The 18601-nt window shown below is 38.3% G+C and overlaps 1 protein-coding gene across 6 annotated transcripts in view; it reads left to right on the forward strand.

The window, feature by feature from the left end:
- CDK6 (cyclin dependent kinase 6) overlaps nucleotides 1-18601 on the forward strand; it is a 1418406-nt gene that overhangs the window by 1250149 nt on the left and 149656 nt on the right. For all 6 annotated transcript variants that reach the window (XM_044067635.1, XM_044067637.1, XM_044067638.1 and 3 more), the window contains one exon: nucleotides 6464-6514. In XM_044067635.1, coding sequence (XP_043923570.1) covers nucleotides 6464-6514 — 51 coding nt within the window. The remainder of the gene's footprint in view (nucleotides 1-6463; nucleotides 6515-18601) is intronic.

An 18601-nucleotide genomic window follows, 5' to 3' on the forward strand; every position in this document is an offset into this window, starting at 1 on the left:
GTGTGCTACGCCAGAGGAAAATGAAAGAATTCCAGAAATGTATTGACACTGACTTGCTGAAGCACTTTTTAAAAGAAGTGACAGTGACAGATTGGAAGAGGAAAACTCATCAGCTGAAAAGGAAATACACTCATTACTTTTTCTTCCATGGAAGAAATAAATTGCCGCCAAGGCTTATTGTTCAAAACTGATAAGATTATTTTATTATTTATTTATTCCAGTTTGATGACCGGGGTGGTCCACTGGGCTCGGGGAGCCCGTTTTCAGTGGAGGCCCGGGGAGAAAAGCTCCACAATACATAGTTTAGTTACATGAATAGTAATAAAGAAACTTTGCATTATTTTATCTTTCAACTGAAATAAAAAAGCTGCTTAAGAGAACAGATGCCACATTTTGAACAGTGAAGTATAAGCCAATAGCAAGAACCACAGATCCAGAATGTGGTATAGCACTCTAATGTGTAGAATTGTACTATAGCTACTCATGAGAAAATGTGTTACCTTAGATAGTACTAGAATGACCAGGAAGTTGACTAGACACATTTTGTTTAATTTCAAAGAATTCACATACCTAATATACACAGATTATTTTTCCAGGTGCGTTTACTATCAAAAAGTTGAAATTTACTTATACGACAGTGATATAATTGAAAATTAGATGTTCAAACATGATTTTTTGACGTTAACAATGTTGATCATTTAAAAATACGAAAAAAAGGTGTTGTTGCCTTTAAGAATGTTGATAACATGACTTGTTCATTTAAACATCCCAGAAACAACATTGTGCGTACCACAACATAACAAAACAATGTTCTTTTAGGGAGAGAGGATGGTTCTGGCCAAAAATTATTCCAGCCAGGTAGCAAACAGCTGCATGAGTAAAGGGCTGGTTTGAGAGTTGCGCCATGGTTAGTGGGGCACATTGGCAAGTAGCAGTCAGAAGGGCAGAGAACAACAGTACATGGAGCAATGAATTCCAAACACTTTGAGTATTGTATGAATGAAAATAGTAGATCTAAGCAATATTAGGCAGCACACACTGCTTTTATCTGTCATATTACCCTCCTTATACAAACACAGTGAGAGAGAAAAAGAGAGACAAAAGTTATATTATAAGAAAATGCCAATAAAGCTGAGTTCAAGTGTGACTCATGATGTAGGTCCAGTTTAGCAGTTTAGTCACTTGCTCAGAGTTGTATAAAATAAAAAAAAATAGCAAGACAGTATTTAAAATGTGTTAATATGGTTTCCACTGTCCGTTCAAGTCTCCAGGGGCTCACAGGATCACTATAATGTCGAAATTCGACATTTCCTTGTCGATCATATGACCTAATTAATATGCATCCGGTCGACTAAATGCGTTGGACATATGAACGATCGCTCTTTTCAGTGTCGTTTATTTGATAGTAAATCTTCCAGGTGACATGTTCAAACAAATAGACAGTACAAGCAGAAGTTTGGCGAGTGCACTATAGTCTGTTTCTGTATTCTGAAGACAACGTTAACTGGTGTTCTCACACGGCATAACTTTCTATAACTCAAGACTATGACATTTAAAAGATATGACTGTATAATAGGAGTTGAAGAAAATGACCAAATGGGTAGGTGGAGAACCTGCTGAAACTAACAGTAGCAGTAACAAATACCATCCTTCAGTTTGGGAATATAAAAATATTCCACTGTGAAATATAAATCTCTTACCAGCACACTTACTGATGGTAAGACTATTAAAAAGCAATGTACAAACTTACCCTCCTGTAAGTATGACAAGAATTAAAACAAAATAAAAATATATGAGAATTAAATAAATAAATAAAGGCATAGATGTTACTATGACAAGCACTCTGGAAGACTCTTAGAATTGCACATGGGGGGGGGTATGAGAATCCTATATTTTACCAAAGTTTTTGATCAGCAATCTAAAGACATAGTAATTGATCAAGCAGATGAACCGAGATCCCATATGATTAAAGTAGAAGATAGTTTTATAGAAGAATCTGAAAAGAATCACATAAGACAGCAATGTCTAATCCAAGAAGTCTGGTAGTAATCCAGGAAAGCACAGAGGTACAAAGAGACTAACCCATGCAAACGTTCATTCTACATGGAGAAACATTCATGCCATGATTTCACCAGTATAAAGGCAATCAGAGCTGTTCCAAAAGAAGGAACAGAAGTCTAGATATAATCCTACTATATGTTTCAGATTTGAAAACACAGTTAAGAAATCAGCCAGATGAATGTTCAAGTTGAGATGTAATTATGATACTAAATATTGAAAAGGTGTATTCTTTGAAATGTTTATTTAACCTGAATGAAGATATTGAGTTGAAGTAAGAAAGTCAAAGGCAGGATTATTGTAAAGTTAACAATAATTTAAAAATGATCTGTCTCTGTACTGAAAGATAGTTCATGTAACATAAACAAAATAATATATTTTTGTAGGTAGATACTTGAAGCTAGATATGAGGAGAGAGTCCAACTGGGCATTCCTAGACTTGGAGAAAGCATATGACAAGTTCCCATGAAAGGTGATCTGGGCAGTACTGCGGTGGTTTGAAGTCCCAGAAACATTGGTAGAATTAGTGCAGGCTATGTACAAGGACCCAGTGACTCACGTACGAACACTGTTCGGCCTCACAGTGGAGTTCCCAGTGGGAGTGGGTGTGCACCAGGGTTCAGCTCTGAGCCCACTGCTGTTCATACTGGTGATGGACTACATTAGCAAATAGTTTGGAGGGGACAGGTTAACAAAGCTGCTGTATGCAGACGATGTGGCAGTAGAGGAAGACTCTGAGCTAGAACTTCAGCAAAGGATAAGAGAATGGAATGCAAATATGAAGGCACATGGGATGAAACTAAGCACAGATAAGATGGAGGTAATGGCATCAAATTGGGAAAATCAAATGAAAGCTGAGAATAGAGATAGAGATAGAAAGGAAGAGAGTGGCACAGGTAAACAGCTTCAAGTATTTGGGAGGGGTGGTTGAGGAGAAGGGTAGTCTGAATGTAGAAGTCAAAGCTAGAATCAGAGGAGCTGCAGAACACTGGTATAGATATCAGGTGTAGTCTATGACAGAAGAATGCCAAAGAAGCTGAAAAGTAAGGTGTATAAGACAGTGGTGTGACCAGTACTACTGTATGGTACAGAAATATGAGCAGCAAAGGCAGAACAGTTGAAGAAGCTAGATGTGATGGAAATGAAGTGCCTGAGAAAGGTGGTAGGATGCACACTGTGTGACAAACAAAGAAATGATGACAGACGAGCAGAAGCCAAAGTAGCTCCAATTGCAGAAAAGATCAAAGAGAACAGATTACAATGGTTTGGGCACATGTGTAGAAAAGCAGAAGACAATCCGGTGAGGAAGATTTGGAACAGACAGGAAGAAGGTAAGAGGAAGCGAGGACATCCAGCAAAGAGGTGGATGGATTGTGTGAAAGAAGATCTGCGACAGTCAGGCATGAGTGTTGAAGAAGGCAGGAGTGAGACACTGAATTGAGAGAGATGGTGACAGTTAACACAATACCCTGACCCCATGTAGAAAAAAATAGGAAAAAAGGGGCTGATGATGATGATGATTTTTGTGGATAGAAAAAGAGTTTGGTCTGTTATGATGTATATATTTTATTATAAAAAATGAGAACTGCTTTTCATGTGATACATCACTTTCTGGAATAGATTCACAGTTAAAGCCTCAATGAGGTTGATGACGTCTAGGTTGTCTGAGTATCTATTAGAAATAGTAATAAACATTACAGTTGTTGCAGTTGCAGCAGCATCTAGCTTGATATTAACTGAAACATAATACAAAGCATTGTTCTCAACTTTTATATCCAAAATTAGGGAGAAAACAAAAAAAAAATAATACTTAAGAGGAAAGACTCCAGATTAATGACACATTTTAAATACTTGTGCTTTTAATATACAATTTCAATTTTAGAGAGGACTGACAAACATTTTGAAAAAAAATTTGGGGAACATGGACAGCTAACAGAAAGAAAGAATGGCTTTGCTGTAAGAATTTGCTTAATGGAGTTTTGTAAGCCTTGCCACAGTGAGAACTAGGTCATATGATCTGAGACAGAAATAAGTTAAATGCTGTTCTCCTTTTCTTTGCAGAGCAGGTGGTAGAAGAATCGTGGCACGTACAGTTGCATTACAACACCATTTTCTGCATTAGGCCTTTACTTTGGGTGTAATGTGATTAATTTGAAGAATAAGATTTAATTAGTTTACAGACTTAGAAAGACAATTGCGGTGGTGGTGCTGCGGTAGTGTTGTCGTCTCACAGTAAGATGTTGTCCTGTTCGATTCTCAGCTAGAGCGTCTTCAGTGTGGAGACATGCGTGAATGGGTGTACCTTCGTTGAAGGTTGTGCATCAGGGCCGGCAATTCGGCATGTAAAAATCTACTGCCAATCATTAGTGGACTGGAGTTCCGTTGTGGCGACCCCTAACCGGGAAAAGCCAAAAGACACAACAACAACAACAGACTTAGAAAGACAAAAGCACTTGTAAAGGCAACCACCAAAAGTGAGAACCAAAGGTGTTAGCCAAAAATTTTTGGCTAACACCTTTGGCTCTCACTTTTGGTGGTTGCCCTTACAAGTGCTTTTGTCCTTCTATGTTTTGGTAATTGTTGGGCCCTTGGTCGCCACATTTACATGGTTTTAATTTACAGACTTATAATAACACTTAGTGAGTGCTTTAGGTCAAATAAATTGACTAATGTCAGGCATGGCCAAGAAAAGTGCATTAATGTGTAAATGGCCATAACAGTACTCTGTAATGCTCAGTCTAAACAACAGTAAAGCAAATGGTACAACAGCAGTGATCATGCTTGTACTTCTTATTTCACATACTTACAAAGTATCAACTATATATATATTGATGGTTACAGAGTAACACATTGCAGTGGAAAAGCATTTTGTTGTTATAGGGGATGTATCACACAAGCCTCATCAGGGTGTATACATTTTCAAGTAAGAGTGAAAATACTTTGCAGATTAGTGGAAAAATACACAAAAGAAACTAACAGTATTTCACGATAGCAGTAGTACACAAAGTGTACCTGGGTAGGGGACTAGGCATGCACCTGTGCTTTTCTCAGCAGTAAAATTAACCAGCAGGAATTTTAAAGCAATGGGTATATATTGTTTTACTCACTTCTGTATAGATAATGTCTAAGATATACAATGTGTATAGATGAGGGTGGAAAAAAAAAAAAAAATATATATATATATATATATATATATATATATATATATATATATATATATATGAGTGTGTGTGTGTGTATGTGTGTGTGTGTGTGTGTGTGTGTGTATTGAAACTGAATGAAACACCCAAATCTCAACATTTATAAATTCTTCAACAAAAGTAAAATATCAAGATTTTTACAACAAAACTAAATAACCTTGTAAGGAAGATGTTATACTCTTTGACAGGCTGTATTTTTGAATCGTTTTGTCCCTCTCAGTTTTATTAACTTGTGTTTCAGAGTCGCATCCCACAATTTTACTCAAAGTGAGAAGAATTATTTGCTGCTCAGTATTACATTTTGTAATAATGTAGCTAGATTTTTGACTAGATGTACCTAGCTTTCAAGAGCTTGTGTACCTTTTTAAATGTCTGCATGTTGGGAGGTAATAAGATAGATCCTGGACTGAAAGTTGTATATACATTTTTAAAAACATTGGTAGGAACAACCAGGAGAAGATGTAAGAAGGAAAAAAATTAAGAAAAAGATATTAAGACTTCTGTATCTTTTCATACATAAAAATGCCACAGATGAAGTAAAATAATATGTCTTTAAATATAAAGCTGCATACATCACAATGAGATATAACAGAAAATGTTCTGGAGGATTGTTTTTAAAAGTGTAAGCAATTACTTCATTAAAGAAAAGTGGGTTACATAGAACAGTGTCATAACAGACGCATGTGGGGTAAAGTGTAGTAACAAAACATATATATATATATATATATATATATATATATATATATATATATATACAGGTTGGACAGCTGTAATGAAACATTCGTATCTGGGAAAAATGGCAGAGTCAAAGATGAATTTGATGTTATAGTTTCACTGAATATTGGTTTATGAGTAGCTGGAAAGTGCTTACCTATCAACAGTTCCCAGACGTTTGTAAAAACAGAAATATACGGTATAATTCTAAGAGGTCAAAAAAACACTGCTCTTTCCATTTTACCTGGTTACCATAATTTCTTTTCAAGTACATTATGAACCAAATTACATACCGAGAAATAGGGTTCAGTCTCATATTACATAAAAGGCTGAAAATCAGTCTTGTACATTAAAGTGAAAATGCTACATGGAAAAAAAAACTATTTATGATTTCTAATTTTCTACTTAATGCTGCCTTATTTTCAACTTAGCCTTTTACTGAACCTCCAGAAACCTGAATTACTGAGACAAATATGTTTTGTTTTCTACAGGCCCCTTTTCCGTGGAAATTCTGATGTTGATCAGCTAGGAAAAATCTTAGAGTGAGTACCTCTTTAATGTTTTTTGGCACAGTTATATTTTACACGCTAAAGACTAAGAATTATTCTGTGAAACTACTTGGATATAATTATGTTAGTATTCTTTTTCTAGTTTTACATCAACTTTCTGTACTTTTAATGAATTTTGATTTTTGTTTTCTGTGACTGTTTCAGCAGAAATGGTTACAAAAATGTTTTCTTGATTTATTTTTTCTGTGCTTTCGCAGATAATCTGAATTTTGTTATGTTTTTATTTTCACTGTTCATACCCAAACACATACAGACTGACTTGCTACTCAGCTTAGATGTAGTTCAAATCCTTCAGTGGATGCTTGCCCTGTTTAAGGGGGAATGCCTTGTCAGACTAGTTTAGACGTGTAGCAAAGCAGGATGACGGTATTCTAGAAACCACTACAGTGGTGGAATTGCAGTTTTTTTATATTGGGTAATTAGGATATGTTGAGCTTCCCCTCCTGTGCATGGATAAGCAGGACACCCATGGATTTACACTGGGGCTTCTGTGTGCATCATCAGGATGTCTTCTACCAGAGTTTTCTGACTACAGCGTGACAGAATTCCCCAAGTTTTCACTTGGGGTCAGTTACACAACAATATACAATACACCCTCAATGTATCAAAAATTGAAGTGTATTGATCATTTTGAAAACCAAATATAAGTAACAACCATTTTGCAGTTGGGTATAACCTTCTTACCATATACAATACCAAATGATACATTTTTTTTTTGCAAAAAGTGTGCTATTTTTGGATTGTATTTTGTCAGTAACAATAGCCCCAAGAATATTTTTTTCATAGCTGAAAATCCCTGCCACAGTATCATAAAAGACTGAGCCAATAATTTCTCTGTGCCAGTAATAGTGTATAGACTACTGTATTTCCATGTCACATGCATCAGAAATAGTTTTCTACTTCCTAGAAAGACACGTTATTAACTAGTTCTGACAGATGGAACACTTCACACTGTAAACTGAGACATGATGATACAGTAGTGAAATCCAAGATTATTTAATCCAAGTTGAGAGTTTCTGACACCAGCCCAGTCAAGGTTATAGATACCCTTATGAGCATTGGTTAAAGGACAAGTAGTCAGGTTGGCCAATATGATTTCAGCTGCTGATACTTTTAATGCTGAGTGTAAGTTTTTAAAATTGATGTGAACCAATAGGGGTTACCCTGAGGTTTTTCTTCACAAGACTTTTTGGAGGTTATTGACAAAAGGACCAAGGGGGAGAGGGTTTACACACCTCTAGTAGGACATTCCAACTAACATGTCTGTTAACCTAAAACAGAGTGAACATGAGAAACTAGGATGTATCATTTCTTATAACACTGACAGCAAGCTTATTTGTGAAATTTTATATAGAAACTAGAAAATATTTGAGGTTGGTGGCATCAACACATAAAAGATGGGGAACAGTCCCTATATTATATTCAGGAGGGATTGGTCCCTTAAGAATTACATTGAAAGGATACTCAAATCTTCTATAAGAACCAATAACTGGAGGGGTATATTCAAGTGTGGTAGATACAAATATTGTCCTTACATCAAAGAAGGAAAATTTATTAATATTCATAGCTATGGAAAGAATACAGCATTGTAACTGTTTTACACAGAGTCTAGTCAATATGGCTCAGTGTAAAGAGTGTACATTTATGTTGGGAAAACTGAGAGGATTTTTAAAGACAGGGTTTTTGAGCATCTTAGAGACAAAGAAAAATGACCAGCTTGATGCCTTATATAGAAACATGCAGTTAAATACAGGACACTCATTTGAGTTTTTTGTTGTTGACATGGTTGACCAGGAGCTAAAAGGAGGGCCATGGAAGATTTTACTAGAAGTCTGGGAACTACAATTGCAATTAAACACACATGCCACTGGCCTGTGGGGTCTCAATGACTCTTGTTTCCTTGGCTTGTGTACTTAAAATGAAATCTATTATTTTTAGGTAGCCACCTTGTTAGGCAGTTTTCCTTATTTTGTGGGTGGATGGGTAATTTTATTGTTGTTCTTAGTGGTCGTTATTGTTTTTCAAGACCGGTGTCTGCTCCACATGTGTATAAACCTTTCCTGAATTAATTTATAGACAGTGTGGTGACAAACATTTATAACAAAATATTCAGGGCATTTACAAGGTTAGTGTATGTTACCTTGCTTATAGGCTGTGAAACATTATTAGTTATCTTAAGTATGAATGCATCAAATAAGCTAACATGAGAAGATGGGTACCTATATAGATTAATTAATTTGTACAGTGTTAGTATTTAATACCCTGTTTACAGAGTGTACAACACTTTTTAGTGACACCCATTTAGAATATAATTAATTTGCTCTTTTTTATTTTGTTCACAACTTTTACGGTCTTGTGATCCTATGAATTTGTACATGCAAGTAAACAATTAGAACTACTCTGTTATCATACATTCTTGTTTACTTGTTCCTTGCTTCACTTAGTGTTTTCTATGAATTATGATTGCATACATTTGCTACATGTAGACAATTTTGTTAACCTTTTATACTTTGAGGTTAGGAGGTGTGTATCACTTTAAATGCACAATGACTTGAACCAGGTGTGGATGCACATTAAGGGTGGAGTTTTTGTTATGTATACAAGGACTTAGTACTTTCAAGTTTTTAATCTGATGAAGTCCCATTAACAACGAGGGACAAAAGTGCTTAGTTCATTACTTTTACACAGTTTTAATAAAGTCTTTACATTTTACACATATTGCCTGGTTCGTGCGTGACATTAAGTGTGGTGATTTGGACTCATTGGAGTTTCTTTGTGTTTCATCTTGCTGCATTGATCTACAAGAAGATTTTGGCTGTGTGGCATTTTCATTTTGTACTTGGTCCTGCGGCATGCTAGTATGACCCACAGCAGTGTTTCCTCAGGTTCAGTATACCAAAACCTTTAGCACTTACAGGTGCCATATGTCACAAGGCATAGGGCATAAAATTGATGTATAGATGCACACACACAGAACTTTTTTGCTGCCAGTCTACTGTTAAATGTTGGTCTGAATGCCCTTCTGCTGTGCTGGTTACCAAGCCGTGTTTCAGATAAATGCCCCAGTGGGGTTTCTCCTTTTCTTTCTTTTTTGTTTAGTACTGGTTGTGTTCAAGTCATCCAGAAAAGAAAAATGTCAGCGTGGGAAGCAGATTCCTCATGAGGACTATCATGACCAGTGTCTCTTCTGTGTGGGTGATTCCCATGAACATATGCAGTGTTCTATCTGCCCAGCTTCCGTACATAGTTGTCTCTCCTCCTTATCTATTTATCTTAAAAAAACATCTTAAGCTTTTGGCTCAAGGTGTTGTGGTGGAGTCTTCCCATCCTGAGGGTTAGCTGTTGGCCAAGAAAAAGAACAAAAATCTTAGGTCTAATATGGCTGCTGTCCATCCTCCCCCAGACATTTTTCTTGAGGCTAGGGAAAGTCCAGAGGATTGTCCAGTGGTTGCTTCATATTCTTCTGCCACAACCCTGTGAGAGACTGGCAGGGATCCCACTTCTTACATGTCCTCAGCGGATTTACAAATGTCTGCACAAAATTTTGAGGGGGAACCTCAATTGATTATATCAAAAGGACTGAGGGGGATTCCTCAGATCTTAGTGAGGGAGGAGATCTCTACTATGCTTATTGAGTGTTGTTAAGGGTGTGACCCTCTCAGGGTGTTTCATGTAGGCATCCTATAGAAAAAGAACCAGAAAACCAAGCATATTTCCCCTCTAATTATGGATCCCCAACATGAATGGCAGGATTTTACCCAGGGTTGTTTAAAGCTTTAATGGCTTTAAAGTCTCCTCAAGGGGTGTCTCTGCCTGGCCCTGCTTGGATTTCCACTCCTCTGAAAAGACCTAGGAAATTGGACTTCTCAGATGAGATCAGGATTTGGGGGAAATGTCCATGACTAACTCTTCTCAAATCTCTTCCCCTTTGGACTGTGGATGAGAGGAAGAGGATTCTATTAATCCAGATTCCCCTTTATAGCAAAACTCCTGTGGGGACACTATTACCCAAATGATGGAATATTTTAAGTGAGTTTGATCTCAAGTCTCTGATATCCAGAACAGGTATTATGATATACTCCAGATGGATTCTCCTAAGCCTTCTGCTGTTTCCCCCTGTTCTGGCTGCCCTCTTGTATACCATTTCAACATCTTCTGTAGCCCCTGATTCTCAGCCTCCAGCTCCCAAGAAACCTGATAGATTTTACACGGCACCTGATGAATGTAAATTTCTTTATAAATGCCTTCTGCTGATCCTTCTGTAGTGTCTGTCTCTTGTGACAAGCCCCCCCCTCCCAAGCTGCTGCCCTCTATCATCTCTTTCAGATCAGGATAGTGGGGCCATGGAGAAGCTGGACAAAAAGGTTTATACTGCTACCACTTTATCTTTTCAGGCCATTATCTACCAGACTCATATGACCAGTTATGTTTTGGCCGTCCTTTCTCAGGTTTCTCAAGTATTTTCTGACCTTCTTGTCTCTGAAGAGAAGGCTTCTGCCCTTCCCCGTTGGGTTGTACCTCTCAAGTTGCCCACCACTCTATTAAATGCAGTTATGATGCTGCTGATGCCACCTCCAGGGCTGCTGTATTTGGTTCTGTTATGAGGTGTTACTCATGGCTTCTTCTTTAAGCTTTACCTGATGACATGAAGACCAAGCTATCAGATGCATCTCTGGATAATAAAAATCTGGTTGGTGCTCATGCTGCCAAGTTTCTCCAGGATAAGGGTAAAGCCTTGTTGGAGTTGAAACATATTTCTGTTTCTTCTTTTCCTAAGTTTCTCAGAAATTGCCCTTCCAAGTTTGCTTTTGTTTGCAGGCAGTCCCACCCTCCACCTAAGGGTAAAAAAGGGGTTCCTGACATGTGTCTGCTGCTAAGTCTGCTCAAACCCCTACCTCCCAGAAATCTGCTTTTCAGGATAATCCAGGTTTTATTTGACAATTTGTTTCCCCTTTCCCTCAGCCAGGTTCCCTTATCTCTCTATTTTCCCCTGTCTCTTTCAACTTGGTTAAAGATCACAGCTGACTCCTGAGATCTGTTCATTTTCCACAAGGGATGTTTCATGGTTTGGAAATCCTTCCATCCTTTTTTAGGCATCCCTCAACCTCCTTGGGTACAACTTCCTCTTTTCCCAGAGGTGCTCCATTCTCTTTTGGTCCAAGGCACCAATTCAACCTGTGCCACCTGCTCTGGTAGGGATGGTTTTTATTTCAAGATATTTTTGGTTTCCAGAAAGGAGGGCACTTGGAAATCAGTTCTGGACCTTTCCCATCTCAACGCCTTTCTCAAGACGTCTTCTGTTCGAATGTTGTCTCTTCAGACTTTTTCCACTTCTTCTACCTCAGGCCTTCCTGTTCTCTCTGTATCTCAAGGATGCCTACCTTCATATCCCCATATATCCCCTTTTCAGGAAATTGTTACATTTCTCTTTCTTCCTTGCATTTACAGTTCTTTGCTTGGCCTTTTGGGATCTCTTCTGCCCTGAGGATATTCACCAAATGCCTTGCTCCTGTCATTGTCTTTTGCAGAATGAAAGGAGTTCATATCTTTCCCTATCTGGATGATCTGCTCATTCAAGCTTCTTCTCACAATGGTCTGCTTCAGGATCTCCTGTTTACTTTTTTCCTGTTACAAAGTATTGGGTTCACTGTAAATTTCCAGAAATCAGCTTTGATGCCTTATCAGGATCATATTTTCCTTGATTGAAGGCTTCAGACCATCTCCATTCTGGAATCCTTGCCTGATCCCAAGACCCTGTCTCCTATTGCCTTTTTCCAGTCTCTTCCTCCTTTGTAGTCAGTCATGGCCAGGGACTTTCTCAGGGCCCTCGGGTTCATGGCTTCCACCATTCCCATGCTTCCTCTGGCCAGGTTTCATATAAGAAAGCTACAGGGGTACCTGAAGTCAGTGTGAGTTCAACATTGCCACCCCCTGGACTTCCAAGTCCCCTTCCTCCCTTGTCTCAAGCTTGAGCTTCAGTGGTGGAGTCTTCAACTCTCTCTCAACCCGAGGCTTTCTTTCCCAGCTCCAATTCCAGCTCAAGAGATCTTTACAGACACCCAGACAGGTAATGGGGGGGGGGGGTTCTTTCAGCTCTCCCAAGGTTCAGAGTCTCTGGCCTCTGCATCAGAGGTCAGACCACATCAGTATAAAGGAGAGGAAAGGCCTTCTTTGAACTCTTCTGGCTATTCATTCCCTGTTTCATCCCGGGCGCCTCAAAATGTTCACAGACAATACCACAGTGATGTGGTATGTCAAAAAGCAAGGGAGTAAAGTCTTCTTAGCAGATTAGCTCGTCAGGTCTGGGATCTAGCTGTTCAGTAACAAGTGACTGTTCAGGCTGTTCAGACTGTTTACATTCCCTCAGAGCACAATCTAGTGGCGGACTCTTTGAGCAGGTCCAGCACACAAGCTCACAAATGGATGTGTTCCTGCACATTGTGCATCGGTGGGGTATTCCTCAGGTAGATCTCTTTACTTACCCTCTGAACAGACATCTTCTCTGTTCTGTTCCAGAGTACCAAGTTCTCTGGTTTGAAAAGTAGACACCCTATCTTTTCCTTGGAAAGGGATATTTCTTTACACTTTTCCTCCCCTTCCTCTGTTATCATGAGTCTCACACAAGATCAAGCATGCCAAAAGTCTTGCTAGTGGCTCCCTTTTGGTGCAGACAACATTGGTCCTCCCCCCCTTCATTCTCACTTGGCCAGGGGCAATCACCACAAGTTTCCTCACCGGTGGACCTTCTCACACAAGACAAAGGGTCTGTTGACCATCATCACTTGTCCATTCTTCAGCTGACACTGTGGGTGTTAGGGTTTTTATCCCTCTTAGGCAATTTTTTTTCTGAGGACTTGTTTTGGGTCCTGCAGGAGGCCAGGAAGCCCACTACCAGGAAACCATATTTGTCCAAGTGGAAAAGATTTTCTGCCTGGTGCCCTGCCCTTTTGTAACAGAAAACCCTGTCCATTCACCCTATTTTTTCTCAAGATTTTACTCATTTACCAAAGTCATTTTAGAGTGGAACTGGGTTGTGAACTTTTTTGGAAGTTATAAAGGCATCTCAATGGTTTTGTCCAAAAGGGTTGTGTTGTAGTTATTTCACAAAATAGAGTTTTTCTCAAAACCTGTGACACAGCTTAACCCAAGTCATTCAAATGTTCAAATATCTTCTTTGCAATATAGGACTAAAGTAAGCAAGTAATTGCCCCCAAATCAAATGGTGACTCTTTTGGAAGATCCCCCATAGGGTTTTCACAGCATATTATGAAAGTAGATTGCCAGACCTTTCTTCTTCATAACAGATACTACTGCTGCCTAGCTGTTCGCCACTATGCTTCACAAAATGCTACAAAATGATAACTAAGATTACCAGTAAAAAGGTTTCTTTTAGCTTACAAGCTGACCAGTTATTATTCCTAGGTTCTTTCTCATGCCAAAGAAAGGAGCCTTTGTTGACCTTGTCTAGACTTGCTTATTCTTGCTTATTATTTAGACCTCTTTGCTAATTGCCAGATGAAAAAGAAATAAACACACCAGGTGTGAGAATAGAACCCACAGCCTGCTGGACTTCCAGCATTAAAGGCAACTTTGTCACCTATGTCTTTGCCACTGCACATTTAGCATGCTACTTTCATAAAGGAGCTCTTCACTTCAAAGAAAGCACTTGTCCAGTCATGATAAATAAACGTAATTTTTAAAAAGTTAGCAATGCCTCTGTTTGAACCTGTATATTTTGTTTCTTTGTTCTTTCCTAAAAGAATGCTTTTTTTGCAATTAATTCTGCTAGAAGAATTTCAGAGTTCAAGCCTTTTGTTTGCAGTGAACCTCACATCATTTTTGTTAAAGATGATGCAGTCATATCTATTACTGTTTCATTTATATCTAAGTACATATCAGATGTTGTACTGAACCAAACATTTCAGTTTCTATATTTTTTGTCATTCCCAGAATCTAGGTGATTGCATTATATGTCCAACTGCTCCTAGGCAGTGGTCTTTTTCTTATACTTCCAGAAGTAAATATTTCAGGAAATCTAAAGAAAGAGGAATTTTGTTGAAAAGCAAAGTTTTTGCTAAACATTTTCATCAGGCTGCAAATCTAAAGACTATGGGATCATCCAGTAAGACTGGTTTGAAGACTTCTCTCATGAAATCACCTCTTAAGTTGTACAAACACATTCACACACACACACACACACACACACACCTTATTCATTTCCAGAAACGGGGCACTCGAAACAACTACATTTTAAAGTAAGGTGCAGTGTATACAGTCAGCTGTGTAATCTGCAGCAGACTGTCGTTTGTCTACAATTGCCTCCCTTGCATAAAGTAAGGCTCATAAAATTAAATATGATGAGAAGGCAATAGAATATTCCTCAACACATCATATCTTATTTTGCTTGCCTTTTACTCTGAGATTATTAAAAGCATTCTGTGAATGTCATAATATACTCTATATTAATGACAGAAATTATTCACTTTCAGTGTAGTTGCAGACATTTGACTGCACCCCATACTTCCCAATCCAGTTTGGGTGTTAATTGAGTAGCAGCATACCTCTTAGCTATACAGATTTTCACAGAATGTCCAGATTTTTGCTTCATATTTTTGGTCTGTTTCTCATAAAATTGGTGTTTTCTGGCAAATCACTGAGGATTGAAGTCAGAAAATAATGACAGACATTTGAATTTCAGACTTCATACACTTCAGAAAATTCATGCTATGCTAATGCAAAACCTGTTATTCTATCAACTTTCTAAATGTGTAAGTGCAATATTTAAAAAGTGTCCCTATTTTTGGGCCTTTGTCCCCTCATTATTTATGGCTTTGTCCAGATTTCTTGCTGTAAGAGGTTGAGAGGTATGCAGTATTATTCAAATCCAGACATGTTGTAATCTTTTTCATTTGCCATCACTCAAAACAAGAAAAACTTGCATGTACAAAAGTTTGAAATCAGTGTCTTAATTGCTTCATAATGCCCCACATATGGAATATGATGTCAGCTTATTCTGTCAGATTAAAATCTTGGCACACACTGCATCATGAGTGCTTATTGTGTTTTATTATTTTTCTCAAGCAGATGAAATGTGCTGCTAATGACATTCCGTTTCCACTACATCAGAGACAGAATAACATTGATTATTATAAGCATGCTATTGTGACATCTGTCATCACAGACTAAAAACCGAAGAAAATGTTGTATTAAAACAGTGTTTGTTATGTTGCTAATATAATTCAGAGAAATTGTTTCACGTTGCCCTTTAAAGAAACAAAAATTTTATTCCAATAGGAGATCAAATTAAAAAAAAAACATACATATTCTGTTAATAACAGTTGTATTCTCCTGGGGTTCTATTGCTTGTTAAATCCTTAGGGACCACTAAATTAAAAATGAAAGCAGTTCCTGGGAAGCATTATTGCTTAGTTACCACATCCTGTTTTGTGTTATTACCCATTTTGCAAACTATTCAAAGACTATAAAATGAGCTTATACTCTTCTCTGGTGGCATATTAATTTAAAAGTGTTACAGAATGAGATACTGTTAATATATTTAAATATGATAATAGCATACTACCAAATTATAGGCATCTACCTTCTTATAAGATGAAGGAAGGACTCTGTTAAGACATATTTCAATTGATGTGCAGGAGCAAGATAAATTAGCTCACGTATATGTTGAAATGCCTTCAATATGAAGAGTTTCTCAAGCAGTTTTTTCAGTATCACATGACCAAAATGAATGACTGTTGTTGGCAGTGGGCATTGATTATGGGGAAACAACATGTACTCATTTATTCATTCTTCTGTTACCTGCTTAATCCAATTCGCTGTCAGGGGAAAGCTAATGTCTCATCCACCTACGGAAAGTTTGGAGGATTTCTAGTTTATCTATGGCCTTGTCTTTGGGATCTGGAAGGAAGCTAAAGCACCTAGAGAAAATATTAGTGGACAAACAGCATGCATACTCCACAAAGAAGACACCCCAGCTGAGAACCAAACAAGAGAACTAAGCATGGTTAAGCTGCACTGCTAACCACTGCACCCATGTGTAACCCAAAACAACATAAAGAAAAGTAATACTTATTTACTAATATAAAAATGCTCATTAGTCTAAGAAAAATCAAACAATGCAAAATGCTGTTCACATGCAATGAAATTATATCTTCAACTAACACAGCACAGATACTATCCAAGTACGGTGTAGGATTTGCAAGCTGCCTCTTCTATAACAAAGCATTTGTCTGCATTAAGATTATAAGTTTATTGTAAAACAATGCAGTTGTTACGTGTAGTTCCCAACATTAGTTTTGGCTCCCAGCAACAGAGAGAACCAGAAACATGTAAAACTAAGAAAGATGTCTACGAATTTCAGACTTTTTGTGTTACAGAAAAACAGTCATGCTGTAGAGAAAAGCCATGTTACTTCCTGATCCTCTTTTGTTGCCTCTCCCTCCCTTCCCCAGTTGGACGCTCATTCCTAGTTAACACTTTCTGCATATGTAGGGCACTAACTGGACTCCTCGAGAAATTTCTTATTCTAGCTTATATCATAGGAGTTATCATTTTAATAAGGATCTCTACTGCAGGCAGAATCCAAACTTCTGGCCACTTATCCAGGGTTGAACACCCTTACCTCATGGCTGAGTTGGATTCACTATCCCTGGGATGTCCATACTTGCTAAGCGTAAAGGTGGCATCAACCAAGTCATTATCAATGTTTTCTTATTGCAGTTTTGTGCATTTGTGAGCAAGCAATCACTGCATCCATCAGCTTGTTGCGACACAAGGCTTGTTCTTCCAGTCCAGGCAGATAGGTACCCTGTTGGGCATGCTTTTGCAATCTGTCTTACGAAGTACAGTTTGTCTGTTATAGTGTAGTTAGTTGGGTGTTTACCAGTGCATAGTATGAGTGAGTGGTATATCAGCTCAGGAAAAAGCGAGTGTGTGTGTGTGTGTGTGTGTGTGTGTGTGTGTGTGTGTGTGTGTGTGTGTGTGTGTGTGTGTGTGTGTGTGCGTGCGTCTGTGTGTGTGTGTGTGTGTGTGTGTGTGTGTGTGTGTGTGTGTGTGTGTGTGTGTGTGTGTTTGTGTGTGTGTGTGTGTGTGTCTGTGTGTTTGTAAAAGACAGATCGCAAAGACCTTCATCAGTAGTTTGCATACTGTTTAGTGCCTGAACACAACATATTCAGTGTTTCTGTTTGTGTAGGGTTTAGTAGAAGTCTATTAGAAAAACAGAGTTAGCCCTCTAGTTGTAACTTGACAAAAAAGACTTTGGCCCACACAAAACAAGTTGCCATGTTTACTTAACAGCAGTATCGTGATCCTGTGGACTTTCCACTAAAAAAGAAAAGCTATGATGAAAAGGAGAAGCAGGTCCACTAAGAGAAGGGTTGGGGGACCATCACACTTAGTACATTTAGCCTTTCTAGCTCTGCAGGAAACATCTTCATAGAGGTACCCTTGAAGCCACTGGATCTGACACCTATTACTGCTAAGACCTCGGACCTTGCTATTTTTTGTGGCCATCATGCATTCAGTACCTCAAGCATCCTCTAGGAATGTGTTAAAGTTACCAAAGGGGAGGATGGAATCCTCACCATTGTAGTCTAGTCAAAGAGGACTGCCAAGCTTCAAGGAGCAGTTCAGGGATGCCTCCCTCCTGCACACTTAAATTCCCAGTGATAACCCATTCACTGAGGACTCCCACATCTGATTACCATACACCTGTCATTTCACAGTCCCTGTCCAGCCACTATTACATCAATAATTTAACCTTATTCAGGAGTTTATCCACTTTCTTCAGCACCTGCATCCACATGTGAACCATCCATTTGTCTCTTTAGTCCCTTCTGCAAAAAAAATAAAAGAGAGAAACAGTGTTGGTCTCCTCTTGTTCAGATGTTCAGGTGAGTTGGACTATAGGTCCCAGCTCTTCTCACCCCCTGAAGCATGGTACAGGTAATAAGGTCACTGTCTTCTGGCCCTTCCTCAAAAGACTTATCATTTGGGAAAACTGTTCTTTATGGGAAGACTATTTTAATTGTCAAACCAAAGATG

This window comes from Protopterus annectens, chromosome 3.part1, assembly GCF_019279795.1.
Source record: "Protopterus annectens isolate FY-2018-M chromosome 3.part1, PAN1.0, whole genome shotgun sequence".
NCBI classification, from domain to species: Eukaryota; Metazoa; Chordata; order Ceratodontiformes; family Protopteridae; genus Protopterus; species Protopterus annectens.